At 45.6% G+C, this 14,661-nt stretch overlaps 1 protein-coding gene across 2 annotated transcripts in view; it reads right to left on the bottom strand.

Annotated features, from left to right (window-relative positions):
* The window catches only part of DNAJC6 (DnaJ heat shock protein family (Hsp40) member C6), a 42,129-nt gene that overhangs the window by 11,178 nt on the left and 16,290 nt on the right, over window positions 1–14,661 (bottom strand). For both annotated transcript variants that reach the window (XM_030455495.1, XM_030455494.1), the window contains 11 exons: window positions 11,473–11,623; window positions 10,550–10,599; window positions 10,316–10,464; window positions 6,313–6,435; window positions 5,046–5,179; window positions 4,046–4,240; window positions 3,695–3,812; window positions 2,370–2,449; window positions 1,998–2,191; window positions 1,808–1,888; window positions 508–948 (listed from right to left, as the gene is read on the bottom strand). In XM_030455495.1, the coding sequence (XP_030311355.1) occupies window positions 508–948; window positions 1,808–1,888; window positions 1,998–2,191; window positions 2,370–2,449; window positions 3,695–3,812; window positions 4,046–4,240; window positions 5,046–5,179; window positions 6,313–6,435; window positions 10,316–10,464; window positions 10,550–10,599; window positions 11,473–11,623 (1,716 nt within the window). The remainder of the gene's footprint in view (window positions 1–507; window positions 949–1,807; window positions 1,889–1,997; window positions 2,192–2,369; window positions 2,450–3,694; window positions 3,813–4,045; window positions 4,241–5,045; window positions 5,180–6,312; window positions 6,436–10,315; window positions 10,465–10,549; window positions 10,600–11,472; window positions 11,624–14,661) is intronic.

The raw sequence follows: 14,661 nt of genomic DNA, 5'->3' as shown, positions 1-14,661 counted from the left end.
AAAAGTCTTCTCCTATTGCTTGTCTTGTCTGTGGAAAACCAGACAGAGCAGTAGCCATATTTCATAGCTCAGGGCCAGCATCATAGCTCAAAACCCCCCTTAAGTTAAAAAATAAATGAAATTCAAGCTGCTGTAAGTCTACCCAAAACCCAAGAAGCTTTTTTTTTCCAATTTAATTTTTTCTTTAAATGAATACATGTTCTCATGGGCATTCTTGGACACCCAGTAAAAGCAAACATATGATCTGCAGTGGCTGTCAGCACGAGGAGCCAGCCAGACACATGGGTGAGCTCCAGTAGAGGTTTAGGGACCAAACCAGATCATCTGATTTGGGTTTTTTTTGACTGAAGCTGCACCAGCTGCTGCCTCAGGAGCAGAGGAGCTGCCTGGCCTCTCGGGATCACTCTCAGCTCCTCATTTGCAGAAAATTAGTGTATCCCAGAGGAATCCAATGGTCCCAGGTGCACGTGTCCCCCCAAGTCCCACTCTAGGCACAGCCCCTCTTACCTTCTCCTACCCTGGGGGATGGGGACGGGGATGCTGAAGCTGCAGAGCGCCGAGGAGTCGACTGCACAGATCCAGGTCCTCCAACCTGGAAGACCTCCTCAGCAGCAGGTTGTCCACCTTGGGAGCTTGGCCCACCGACCCCAAACAAATCATTCAGCAAGTCAGAGTTAGAGGGGGCAGCAGTGGGCTGCGAGGGAAAACTCTTGCTCATGGGGCTGCCATCCAGGCCCAGCAGGTCCACGTCTTCAGGTGGAGGTGGTGCCGGAGGCTCCTGCTGCTTTTTGCTGTGTTTTGGTGTCCCCTGAGGTTTGTCACCGCTGGCATTACTGTGCTGACTGGAAAGGGACAAGAGTTCGTCATCTGACTGTTCGCTTTCCTCATGCACCAACGCTGCTCGATCCTCTGAGGTGGGGTGAGAGCTACTTTTGTCAGATTTCTGATCTAAACGATGATTGGAAATAAAATTAGGGAGCCGTTAGTTTTGTCATCGCGAACGTTCCGGACGAGTCAGCTTGCATGCAGAACATAAAAAAGAAAAAAAAAAAAGCTACTGAGAAAACCACAACAGTGTTGGGCTGGAATTTAAAATAAAATAAATTTTTCAAAGATTTTAGTTGCTGGCCTGGAGCACAAGGAGCCAACTTGGAAGCCCAGACAGAGGTTAAGTGACTCTCCTCAAGGCTGAAGAGCCAGCAAGTGTCACGCTTACAGATAAACTGAAGGAGTTTCTTCTGGTCAGGACCAAGCATCCAGGATGCTCACCAGCCATGCCTCAAAATCCAGGCAAAACAAAGAAAGGAGCAGAGACAGAAGCACCCTCCTAGCTGTGCCCACAGGATCTCCTACACCAGGTTCCTACATCTCAGAGGAGGAGCCCTGCGTGCAGCTGCACCATGAGCCCCTCAAGGTGCTCAGCCCTAGGAAGTGGTCTGTCAATTAAATTGAGCAGAGCAGAGCACTTTTAATTGCTCTGTTCTCACAGCACCACATTTAAAGTGCAAGTTTTTCATAAAGTTCCTTTTGGTTTGAGCAGAGGAGGCCCTGGGGCAGAACTTTGCACCCTAAGGATGTCAATAATTGTCATGTACAGCACGAGCAGGCGACGCTTGAAGAGAAGGGTGTAGGAAATTAATTCCCACTCAATTGCAACATCAGGGTGTGCCCAGCAGAACACTCTGATCTAATGGGAAAGACATGTTACAGTGAGATCCTCAGCCTCTGTGCTCCTGGGAGGAAAAGAAAAAAAAAGTTGTTTATCTTGTTCAAAGCAGATCTTCTTTTGAAGGCCGAGTCTGCGTACCTTGCCAGCTGAGAGATGAGAAGAATGCACTCTGGCCAACATTTCTGAGGTTATCCTGGGGTGAATCAGTGGGACCTTTACCTGTAGCACACAGCACCAAAGAAACACATTAAAAATAAAAAAAAAATACCAAGCAAACCCAAAGCTCAGGATGCAGCTAAGTGTGTAAATCCACCTGTCTGGCTCTTACCTGCCAAAGCAAGAGTGTCCTGGTGTTCCTGATGAGAGGAGAAGAGAATGGATGGATTGATGTCTTTCGTGGTGAAGTTCTCCCATGGGGGAGTTAATTCTGTTTGTCTATCAGTTGGTTGTATTTCTATCTCCAGTATAACATGAAAGAGCTGAGGATATTTGTCTGGAGAGTCACAGGCATCCAGTTCAGGTCTAAATGGGGACAGAGAGATCAGTTAAAAGGGAAAGGATATTTCTGCAAAGCTATATGAAGTCTTTCAGTATATGCATGCACACAAACTTCTCACATTGCAGGGGGGAATATTCTCCTTCAGCCTCCTTAAGGCTTTTATGCTTCAGGTTTGATTCATGTTCAGCTTTAACTACTCACTTGGTGAATTTTAGTGTGGTTGTTCCCAGAGCTATGAATCCAGTATGAAATTGAATTTGGAATATTTGTGTGTTGGTCATCTGAAAAAAAGCAAACCAAAAACACAGAGCACCAGGCTCAACAAGTGATTACATTCATGAAATTAAAGCTTCATGTTTTTTTTAATAGCAGTTAAATAAAACTGACATCTGTTTTCACTGGATACATCAGAGCAAGTGGTTTATACCCTAGGAAAATCTAGGACCATTTCACTTAGAGGCTTCCACAAAGTGTCATCCATACAGCAAATAGCCCCAAAAACAAATTAAGAGGAGAAAACTCAATCTTTAGTCACTCTGCAGCTTGATGTGCAAACACATCCTCAGGAAAATTACCAAGATCTCAGGTTGAAGTTGCAGAGGATTGAGTGACCTTTTGAGAACACAGGAGTCTGGGAGGTGGCATTCAGAGCAGATGGGTCAAAACTTGGGTCTTCCTCCTTTTTTGTGCTTTAAGTCCCAACAATTTAAGCAGATTAATTCACCAAGAGAGCCAATTAACCCTCATCACTATCAAGGTTAATGGAGCAGCTTAGTGCATGACAGCTACTGGTTCCCTTCTTGCAGGTCCCAGTTTTCTAGCCTGAGCAGACTGCATTTCCAAATTCTTCTGCAATCACAAGAACTGGAGAACAGCATTTTAAAATCAGTCTCAAAGTCTGGATCACCCTGCACCAACAAATATTTTCACTTTTTCAGGACTGTGAAAGGAAGGAAAGAGCAGGGCATGCTCACTCCAGTCCCCCTCCGGTCCCTCTCCACAGTTTCCACCATCACCCAAGTCCTTTGATCTTTTGGCCATGAAGATGGTGGGCTTATCTCTCCAGGCTGGGCTTAAATGGTCTTTCCCAACCCCATGAGTGACCAACCTGCACAAATTACCTTTTTGGCTTAACAACCAGAAAAGGTGAAGGCTGGTCTAGAGCAAGCAAAACAGAAGTGATGGCCTAACAAGTCAGCCTGACCTCAGGAGAACATCTTCCACCTTCCTGGGCTGCATAGGTAGAAGCTTTGGTGGTGTTTTGCCCCGAGCTGGTTTCTGATTTCTGCATCAGCTGGCAGGATCCTACACACTATGGGCAGCCACCACCTCCATAAAGACATCCCAAAGGCATCACTGACTTCTCCGAATGCAGTTCTTTGGTTTTCACTTGGTACTGCTCAAATTTGTGTTGTAGAAAGTGGGGAGACCTTCTACATTCTTCTGCATTCTTGGACTCCCTATTTCACCCCCTCTTTCTTTGCTGCTTTGCCTCTGCCATGCAAGAGAGTGAAACCAACTCCTACTTTTGCTTGAAGGCGTCCCCCAATGGTTGATCTCATGTGGTAGACAGAAACAACAACATCTCCATGGACAGTGGCTCCCAGGGGAATCAGGACTTTCCCTTCTTGCACACGGTATTCCCTTTGAGGGGAAGAGAAGGAAACCCCCAGTTAAGCTCCCTTCCACAACACCAAACTAATATTTCACAGGAGAAACCACACACAGCCCTGGACTCTCACAGCAACCTCTGCATTCACTCTCAGCACCGATTTTCAACCACTGCATGCACAGATATTTAGCCACCTCACAGCAAAACCAAAGCCTCCTCCTGTTAAACTCTCAAGGGTGGTGAGGAGGAGCTCACAGCAACTCACTTCATCCTTTCATATTCCTGGGAAGTGGTCAGGATCCTGGTTTCTCCACTGAGGATGTCACAGAAGGGTCTGCACCCGTTGCGTTGTTTGTTGAAGCAGGGGACTGGGCTGAGGGTGACTGACTTGATTGTGAGGGGTTTGCAGTGAGGAATGATGGGCTTGTCTGCTATTAGATCACAAATGTATCCTATGTACCTGCAGACAGAGAAAGCCATTACTCACATCTCCATCACAGGGGATTAAGTTTCATTCTGAACCTAAGGTCTACCTTGAAATCCAGGGAACACACAGTTCTTATCACACCTTGATATGTCTATCTTGAAAACCAGGGAAAATACAGTTCTTATCACACTTCCAGGGCTGGGGTTTCCAGCATCCTTGTGGCTGGCACAAAATCTGCACTCCTGTTTCTCTTTAATTACAAGAACTGGAGCTCAAGAGGAGAGAAACTGACCTTTAACTCTGAGCTGGAGATCATTTCTCCTCATCTTTTAGGATAGGGTGCTAAGCAATGATCTTTAAAGTTTACCAGGAGTTTGCCTTCTATTTTATACTCACATAGCAGATTAATTACATTGTTAATTGCACACTGAAGGATCATTACTATTGCATACATAATGCTCCCAGGTTTGCTCTGACAGGCATTTTTTCCTCTCCTTAATGGACACTGTAAAATTGTCTTTGTGTTTGGTTTTTTTTTACAGTCTAAACTCCTATAAGGATAAAGCTGACCTAGGGAGAGGGATTCACCCAGGCCCTATTAACTACAGGATTGCCAGCTGCCCACACCTGGTGAGAAAATCTTCTTTTTCCTTCTTTTTCTTCTATTTCCTTCATTTTCTTCCTCTGTTGTAGCAATGTGAGTAAAATGCAAGGGGTCAGAAATGTCACCGAGTGCCATGGCCAATGCCCCAGGAGTGCTGGGGCAGGTTTTAGTCTGAGACTAAATAACAGACTAACAGACTCCTGGCTTGCAGGGAGTTTATCCAGGTGGCCTTACCTCCTGTGAGATGGCCACAGCACAATTCCAGGTCTCTTGGTGTTCAGCAACTGCATAGCAGGGCCTGGGTTAGAGAAGAGGTGACAGAAACAGAACATGGCGCTGACCAGGACAGCTGAGGCTGCACGGCCATCCTGCAGGGGGGAGAGAAAGGTCCTGAGCATCAGAGACAGCCTTTCCAGTTCCAGCAGAACACTCTCCACTCTTCCTTAAATCCCAACAAATCATCTTTCCAGCAAGACCTCACAAAAATGAGGAATTTCCAGTGCTGTGACATTTGTTTAATACTCAGAACCTCAGCGAGCTGAGCTGGCCAGGATCAAAGTCATAGAATCATAGAATCCTAGGGGTTAGAAGGGACCTCGAAAGATCATCTAGTCCAACCCCCCCTGCCAGAGCAGGGCCACCTAGAGTACATCGTGCAGGAACGTGTCCAAGCGGGTTTTGAATGTCTCCAGTGAAGGAGACTCCACAACCCCCCTGGGCAGCCTGTTCCAGGGCTCTGTCACCCTTACAGGAAAAAAAGTGAAAATAATATCCAGTAAGCAGCCAAAGCTGAGGATGGTTTAGACTTGTTTTGGAAGCCCAGAAGTACATTTTGTCTACAAATGTTGTGTCATGACTGCTCCCAAGCTGTTTTATTATCATTACTTCAAACAGACCAGGAACTGAGCACAAAGGGCAGAGTACTGCAGTCATCTCATAGAAGTTTTAACATGGAAGAGTACAAAAACAAACACAAAAATCCAGCCCGAGGTTCCCTCACCTGAAAAACTCCACAGCCTTCAACCTATAGTTTGCACCTGAGCAGGTCTGCCTTTTATTTGCAGTGATGATGGAGAATTGTGTTGGCAGAACCATGCCCCAACTCTGATGTGCCAAATAAATGGAGAAAAAACCCCAAAACAAACCCTTCCACCAAAATCTTCATTTTAAACGCATGTTCAGAGTGCAGGGATGGGTATGAGAGCCTGCCCAGTGCTACCAGAGTGCCATGCCACCCAGCTCATCTCTCACTTATCAGGAGATAAAGGAAGATCTTGGAAGTCAAGGCTCATTTGCAAGGGAGGAATGGGAAACTTACTGCCCCATTAGGCAGGCAGCCACCCTCAGAGTCTGAAACCCAAGTGAAAATGGACCTTGAGGTCCCTTTTATGACTGCTTCTATATCACTGCATTTCTTTTAGGAATTGCCACCATCCTTCCACACAGACTCCAGCCAGGCAACACAATCTATGACTTTATGGTTACTTTCTGGTGTCCTTACCATGCAGTGGATGACACAGACATTTTTGGGGTTCTGCTGTAGCCAGTTGTGCATGTTCTTACAGACAGCATAGAGGTTGTGCAGGCTGGGGGCTTGTCGGGTGGGCCAGCTGCATTCAGAGACCTGCAGGGATGGCAGGAGGAACAAAAATCAGCTTCATAAAAAAGAAGAAAGCACCCAGCACCTCATGTTTTCACAAACATACTTCTCTTCTACAACCTAGAGCTATGTGCTTAAAACCTACTCCATCTCATGCAGAATTCTGCTCTGTGCCTTTCATGAGTTATTAGGAGACAAACAAAACAATAATTCAGTTCAATACCATCCTATTGATGTCCTGTCACTGACTCTGCATTTTTGTAAAATTTACATTTCAAGTCAGATTATTTTAAGGGGCCTTTCCTGAAGCTCCAGTCTCAGAGCAGCACATGGATTTCTCCTCTAAAGCATTTGTATGGCTCTTCCCTAAAAACTGCATCTCTGATTTTCAAAGGACACTGAGCATCTGTTGTTCTCAGTTGTTCTGTGCCATAGGATTTTCAGGCCATATTTTGCAGATATTTGATTGACAAAAGGGGAACTTTTGTTAAAAATAAAAAGTTGTAGCTGAGCAAGTATAGTTAAGACAAGCCAGAGAAATGAATGACCTCTTAGAGCTGAAAACCCACAGATCTTGCAGTCTGTCTAGCTGCTGTTCATTGATGAGCTGGTTCTGACTCACAACACTTCTCAAGAGCAGTCCTTGCAGTCCTGAACAGCACATCAAATAGCCTTCTACAGACATCACTGTTTCATCTGATTTTAATTGAGATCACTTTTTTTTTAGAGATAAAAAAAAAAAAGCATCTCTAGCTAGAAGAAATTGCAATGAGAAATGTCACAAGGCTTGTCCTCAGCTGAAGAATGTTCTCTCTCTCTCAGCTGCCATTTGGATGCTGCTGAATGAGGAACAGAGGCAGGAAGGAGATGGTTTGCCCAAATGTGCTTAAATAGCCATACAATTTCCATTCCAAATTTCTCCATCTCTCAGAGGAAGGAAGTGCTCCAGGTTCCATTAGAATTGTATTCATCAAACCCTTCACTATACACCTGCACAACATCCTACAGCAGAACAGGCATCCTGACCCAAACCAGAGAACTACCAAGCTGTGTTTTGTCTCCAGCAACAGCTCCAAGGAGACCCAGAAGATACAGGGATGGAGCAAGGAGGCAGCACTGCCAAACCCAGAGCATCCCCCCCTGCCAGCCTGCTGGAGCTGGCAGAATTCCTGTTGGCATTTGGGGGATTTTTGTCTGATCTAACATCTCATTCCCCTACACTGGACAGTTTTAAGACTCAGCTTGAAAGGCTACTGAGCCACCTCATTTAAACTGGACTATGCTGGGATTCCATGATTCTAACTAAACATTTGTCTAATGGCTTTTTAAGACTTTTAAAGAAAAGTCTTAAGGCTTTTAAGAAACTTTTTAAGGAAAGTTTCTGGGCTCCACAACACCCTGCAGTTCAGCTGGGCACTTGGTGAGCAAGTGGAAGAGTGTCCCACCAAGTCAGTCCGTGCTCAGGCTCTGGCAGGCAGTGAACCACTGGCTGTGGCTGCTTCCTCCTTGGGAGAGGAGGATGAGAATCAGTTACTACATCTGTTTATTCCTCCCTACAGCATTATCCTCATCCCCCATCTTCTCCTCTCTCAGGAGCTGTAGTTTCTCATTGCTGGTGTTGATCATAAACATTTATTCCATTCTTTAACACACCCAGAGTACTGATGCCATAACTGACAGATTATTGCATATTATCCATAATTTCACATTATGATGCCTATTTTTTTTTTACATCAAGCAGAAGTCTTCTCCTCCTCACCCCTAAATACTGCTGCACCAGGCTGCTGGAGGCACAAGATCCACTTGCAACCAGCTCACTGATACACAATTCTGATTCCCTGTGGCTGCTGGAGTGAACGTGAGCAGTGACCCTATCACTGATGCTCTTCTGCACAGATCTCATGACAACGTATCTGGAAAAGCCATTATCACTTATCAAGTAAATAATACACATTTCCCAACAGTCCATAATTATAGATTTCCTTTGCCTATAATAGCACAGCTGCCTGCTGGCTGGCAATTAGGAAATTAAGTGCATGCTATGAAGCATTTATTTCAAACACAACCTCACCCGTGAACAACCACCTTACAGAAAAATAACAAACTCTTCTAAAGCTCCAGAAACAAGCACCCAGCACTGATTTTCCTTGAGCAGTAGGGCAGCAACAGCCAGGAATGTGATCCATCAGCAACTTTGAAGTTTAGTTTTGTTCATTAACTCTGTATTTGGGTTCTCAGTTTTCAAACTGATTGCATAGCCTCAAGCAACCATGAGCCCTGCTCTCCTGCCAGGGCAGGGAGGAGAACAGAGCAACCAGCAGATTTCTGTGTCCAGAGTCCCCTCTTCTACTCAAAGGTGTGGGGAGTTTGGGGCTTTCTGCCCTGCCCAGCCACATCAGGGCAGCAAAACATCCCCACAGGACATGAGCTGTCACCTCCCTCCAGTGCCACTGTGCTCAGTGACCTGTTTTGATTTGGGGGAAAAAAGTTTTAAAGATAGGAACTCAAAAGCCTTTCACTTCAAAGAACAAGTGTGCATCTCAAAACTTCAGCTCATCTGGCATCTTCATCCAGGAAATACTCTGTCATTCCACCTCCTTGATAGCCCATTAGTATTTTTTTCCAGTATATGTGAAGTTCATATTTATAATTGTTTCATTTCCATCTCAGACATTGTTCTGCACATTTCATTTTTCCTGACAAATACCTGGAATCAGTATTCCCAAGCCCATAACCTGAGAGTAGAATATTTTCATAAAATAAACATCCTTTTCTTCCTGGGTTTGTCCAGGCAGTAGCTTCCCAAGCACCTCATCACACAGTCATCTCTTGAGCCATGGGGCAGGAGATAAAGCCCAGGGGACAGAGCAGAGGAGTTATGGCCAGGTCAAACCATTTCCCAAGAGATGTTTAGTGCTGGGCTTTCAAAAGTCAGTCCTTCTCCTCCCCCCAGCAGCAGCAGTGATGCAACAGAACCAAGTGAGACTGAAGGTACAGAGGCCTGGATATCTTTTAATTAGTCTCTCCCATTCATTTACTCCTATTTGAGGTCACAGCTGGTTACTGATTGCCACTGGGAAATGTGCTTCATGTGTGAGTGATTCCTGGTGAACAGAGCAACTGCTGAAGGTAAATTAGACTGTACCTGAAACTGAAATGAAATGGGGTTTATGCAGCATGAGATTCACACTCCCTGATCAAGGGTAGGCCTGGCAACTGCTGTTGCTTTTTTCAAAGACAACAAGAATTAAAACATCTGAACAAAAATCATCACTCCCTTGCAAGAGAGGAAAAGAACAGGAAGCTTTCAGAAAAGATTAGCTCTAATCTTGCATTTCAACAGCAGTGTTTCATAGAGATTTCCTCTAAAAGCCATTAATGAAGCAGAGCCTTGCAATGCTCCCATATGCTGCTCTGGTTTGAGAGAAGAAAACTGGGGCAGAGAGTGAAGGTGAGTTTTGGAAATCATACACCAGTGGCAGAGCCAAAATGCTCCTGCAGTCCAGTTTCCAGCCTGGTGCTTTGCCTGCTAAAGCATCCTGCTTGGTCACAGCGCTCCCAAGGGATTGTTCAACACAGAAGCAACCTACCTATTTATTGATAAATTTCTTTGAAGCCCCTTGTGGTTTACCCCTTGCTTGTCTGCAGCAGGTTCTAACAGCTCTGTAGGAGCCCAGAGCAGCCCAGGCTCAACCTCATACAACCCCACAAGCTCCTGACACAGCATCATGCCCTCAGCTTCCCAGCTCTTCAATCCCCATGGTCCCAGGCATCAGCCAGACCCCAGAAACAACCACACCACCTTAGAAACACCTCTAATTCCTCTCTCCCTACCATCTGCCAGGCTGACAGAGCAAGAGAGGGACCTGGTGGCCCTTCTGAGGAGCCCTCAGGGGACACTCACCCGGTTGTGGAACTTGGCACTACGATAGTACTTGGGTGACAAGTTGAAGACTGTGTAGTGGTCAGGGTGTCTGGAATCCAGAAATGTCCTCACATCTTCAATGTGGTTCCTGAAGCCCAGCTCAACACCTTCAGCTGGAAAAGACATCACTGGAAAGAAGAGAAGTCAGGCTGAGTGTGTTCATGGGCTTCTGAACCCAGGGATGCTCCCAAGGGGTATTTATGGATCACTTACCTATGATTCTTGAGGTAATGTAGGAAATGTCTAACTCTCCCTTGGTGTAACTAGAAGGCAAAACAGGAGACAGACATTATGCACATGTTTACAGAAGACAGCTCATGACAAGAACCAGAGGGAAAGCACCTTCCCCCCCCAGAGATCTGCTTTTGACAGCAGGAAAGGATGATCCTAAAACTGATTCTTTGTTCTTTAGCATCATGCCTTGAGAAGCAGATACCCCCAGCTTCCTGCAGACAGTGACCCAGCCTTCCCTTCCACAAATGCAATTAACTGGATGCAGAAGCTTTGGGGGGAAAAAAAAAATAAAAAGGTCCCTTTTGTCATTAATTTTCAGTGCCAATTTTCAGGAGAAATCTCTAGTTTGTCACTTTGCAGATCCCTCAAAGCCTCTGAGGTCTCTCCTGCATTAAGTTTCTTAAATTTCTCATAGCCCCATATGGCTCAGAGGCAGGTGGAGTGCCAGGCTCAGGGGACAACCCCAGCAGAGGTGACCAAAGCAAAGTCACCTCACCTCTTTCTCCTGCTCCAATTGTGGCTATAGCTACAGCAGCAAGAAGCCTCCTGGTCCAGCAAAGGGAAGGCATGAGACATGAGCCAATTTTCAGTGACAAAATCTTTTAGTAGTGGCCACAGGGGTCAACCCAAAAGTTGAAGACCAAGTGCTCCACTTCCACTTGATGTTTATGTTCACTTACTATGAAGCTCAGTTAGTTTTTTACCTTGGTTTTCCTGCTTCCTTGAGGCCAAAAACCAATAATGAGACAAAAATCCAAGAAATCACTTGTGGTTTTCACCTCCTCCCTTCATTAGGTGGGAGGAAAGTTGAGCTGAGCAAATGAAGACAGCAGCTCAGAGCAGCACTTTGCAGGTCCTGCTTTTACCTGCATTTTTTTTAGGCACCTTCAGCTGTACTGTACCTGGCAACAGACTGCATGACCTTTGAAGATGTATCTTTCAGGGTATCCTTCAGGTTATCCTTCAAATTGCTGAAGAGTCTCCCTGCTCCTCCTTTCACCATATCCAGCAAGCCTCCCCCATAGCTGGACTCCATGTCTGGTGATGAGGCACCTTCAAGTACAACAGAACCAAAGCCAACATCACTTATTTGGAAGAGTTCTCAGGTTTAAAGCAGGCTGGTGGTACTGCCAGGCTTTGTTATCTGTATTTTACAAAGAGACCTTGCAGCTCTCACTCCTCTGGTTCCACAGGATGTCCATGAGTGGTGTTAGATATAACACTCCTGAGATACTGCTCACCTAATCATTGCTACCAGGAGAAACATCTGAGAGGCATTCAGGCTCTTACGAAACAAAAAGCATTACATCTAAAGAAGATTTACTCCATAGATTTCCAACCCATCTAAAGAGCATTCAGTCTTTAAAACCTGGAGTGAGTTATCAATAAATAAAACACATACTTAAACTGGAGGCTCCACTGGTAAAGAAAAAAGCTGTTTATTATTCCCTTATGCACAGAGGGTGCTTAATGTACTCTGGTGTGGTCACAATCCACGTGCACATGAGCTTTGTGCTAGATCAGTAAAATCAGAGGCCATCTCTTCTCTACACTCATCTTCAGAGCACAAGATGCCTTCTCCAGGCACTGGAGTATTCCTTTTGCCAAACCACTTGCAAGCATCTACTGCAAACATGATTAAAAAAAAAAATAAAGGAACTCATTGGCTTCCAAGTACAGAATTAGTTTGGTCTCTCTTCTGGCTTTTGTGTTACTCTGCCAGAAGAGCTGTGGTGGAAGGAGGAGGTGATGTTCCAGAGGTACTTGGAGTTCTGCAGGTCAAACTTTTGAAAAGAAAGGAAGGCAGAAAGGTGGTAATGTGGAAAAGGAGCAAAGGGATCAGTGGGACAGGACAGATCTTAATGGCTGGAAATGCTGTAAGAGAGTAACAAGGAAATGTAAAACCTGGAATATAAATCAACCCTAAGGAAAAAAAAAAAAGGAGGAAAAAGAAAGGGTGAGAATGTCACTATTTCTAAAAGCAGCAGCAGCTGCAATTAATTCCAGATTTATGGTGCACACTAAAACAGAGGCAGAAAGGCCCATGAAAGGGTGGTTCCAGCAGAACCAGGAGCTCACAAGTTTCTCTGCCTGGAAGTAGTTTGCTGCAAGCAAGGAACTGAGTCTCATTATGGAGAATTAACCTCAGCATAGATGAGATGCAGCTTGTTCCTGCCATGACAAGAGCTCTATTAACCCACTTACTGGAGATTCCCTGATGGGCACAGTGCACCTTGGAGCCACCCTTCTGACCTGTGTTTGTAGTACAGCTTCCAGGAGATCCCTTGCTCACAGCAACCTCCTCATTTCCTAAGGAAGGAGCTTCCAAGGCAGTGGTTTTACATCCACACTCTGCCAGCTGTGCCCAAGGTGCACAGGAGGTTCCTTCCCAAATAACTCTGAAAGTGATGGCAATGATGTTCTCTGCTCCACAGAGACTCAGGAAAAAGAGGCAGCAGCACCCATGTGGTTGACACCACACAAAGCAACAAGGAAAATACACCCTGTAGTAGCATTCCTATCAGTCCTTCCCTCTCATCACCCAAAGGGTGGGATTTCCTTGGATAGGTGACAACTGAAGGAGCCTCTTCTGACAACACCAGCCTTGTGCTGTGCAGGATGGAAGCTGGAGAGGACAGAAATCTGAACACTAAAGCTCTCTCCTTGCTCTACCTTAATTTTACAGAGTATCAGAAAAAGGATCTCCAGCACAGAACTTCTCCCAAGGCAGAGACTGCTGAGACAGCACAACCCCTCTAGACACATCCCACCAGGAGATGGTGCTTCAAAAGGAGAACTTTGGGATCACCAGGGAAGTTCAGAAGGATGCAGTTCTGGAGAGGAGCAGTGGAACATGGCTCCTCTGCCTGCTGGCCAACCACCCCCTGCTCACCAAAGGAACATGAAGAGCTTCAACAGGAGAGCTCTGGAGTGTTGGGGGCTTAGGGAGAGACCAAAACACAAAGTCTGTCATCTCTCTCCTCTCAGTGGTGCAAAATCACCCAAGGATGTAATTACCCAAACTCCAAAACTCATCTTCTGCACATGGACAGAGAAAAAAACCTGGTGGTGTCCAGAAGGGAAACATCTCCCTCCTGCTGTACCCCCCAAAGAACTGCTCACCTCACCACCTCTGGCCACAGCCCTACAAGCAGTGTTTGTGTTTGGTCTCCAAACTAAAGCCCCTGAAACCAGCTCAGCTTTAAAAACTGGAGTTCTGGGGACCAGAAATGGGTGAACAAAGCAGGTGTGACCCTGTGTGATGGGGAACAAGCCACCATCACCTTGTGGTCTTGCAGAAGACCCCAGAGCTGATGCCCAGCACCACCAGCTGATGCTCAGAGGTTAAAACAAGTGAGCATTGCCCAATTTGGAAGCTTTCCCTGCAAAATCTGCACTTTCTGGGACTTACCTACCTGGGAGGGGTAGATCACCACCATCCCCTTCCCAGGCAACCCACAAACCCTTCAAGCCACAGGGGATGAATTCCAGCTCTCCAGAGAATCCAGGGGGAAATGAGCTGACATTTTAAAGGCATTTAAGAGGGTGTCAGTGGGAATATTTATGCTGATGAAGCAATACTTGGCTGGAGAGCAGCAAGGTGAAAGCAAGACATCTAGAAATGGAAGATGGGTTGGGTACTTAGCTCATCAGTTACTTAGCAAGAGTAAACAGACCTTTTTTTTTGCCTCTAAAGGGCAGACAAAGAGCAGACACAAAACCATGGGAAAGGAAGGGGGTTTGCCTCAGTCTGCAGCATACCTTCAATGTCACATTCTCTCTTTCTGCTACTGGTTTAGAGATGGAGCAAGAAAAGAGCTAACTATTCCCTGTTCTGCACCATGGTTCTTCTCCAGGAAAAAAACAAACAAAAAAAAACCCACTAAAGCCTTCACTTTCCTCCCCAAAAAGAGGTTAATTTGGGAATATTAAATGCTCCTCTGAATTCTCCTTCTATGACACAGCAGGAGCCTGACACAATGAGGAAGAAAAAATCTTGCTAGCTGCTGCATCTATGTCCCCAGTTCCACATTTTGGGAAGTTTTGAGCCACTTGCTGCAGCTTTCTCCCTCCCCACAAAGTATTTTAGA

Source organism: Calypte anna, chromosome 8 (assembly GCF_003957555.1).
Source record: "Calypte anna isolate BGI_N300 chromosome 8, bCalAnn1_v1.p, whole genome shotgun sequence".
NCBI classification, from domain to species: domain Eukaryota; kingdom Metazoa; phylum Chordata; class Aves; order Apodiformes; family Trochilidae; genus Calypte; species Calypte anna.
The sequence above is the reverse complement of the archived record's forward strand: the minus strand, read 5'-3'. Positions and strand labels throughout refer to the sequence as shown.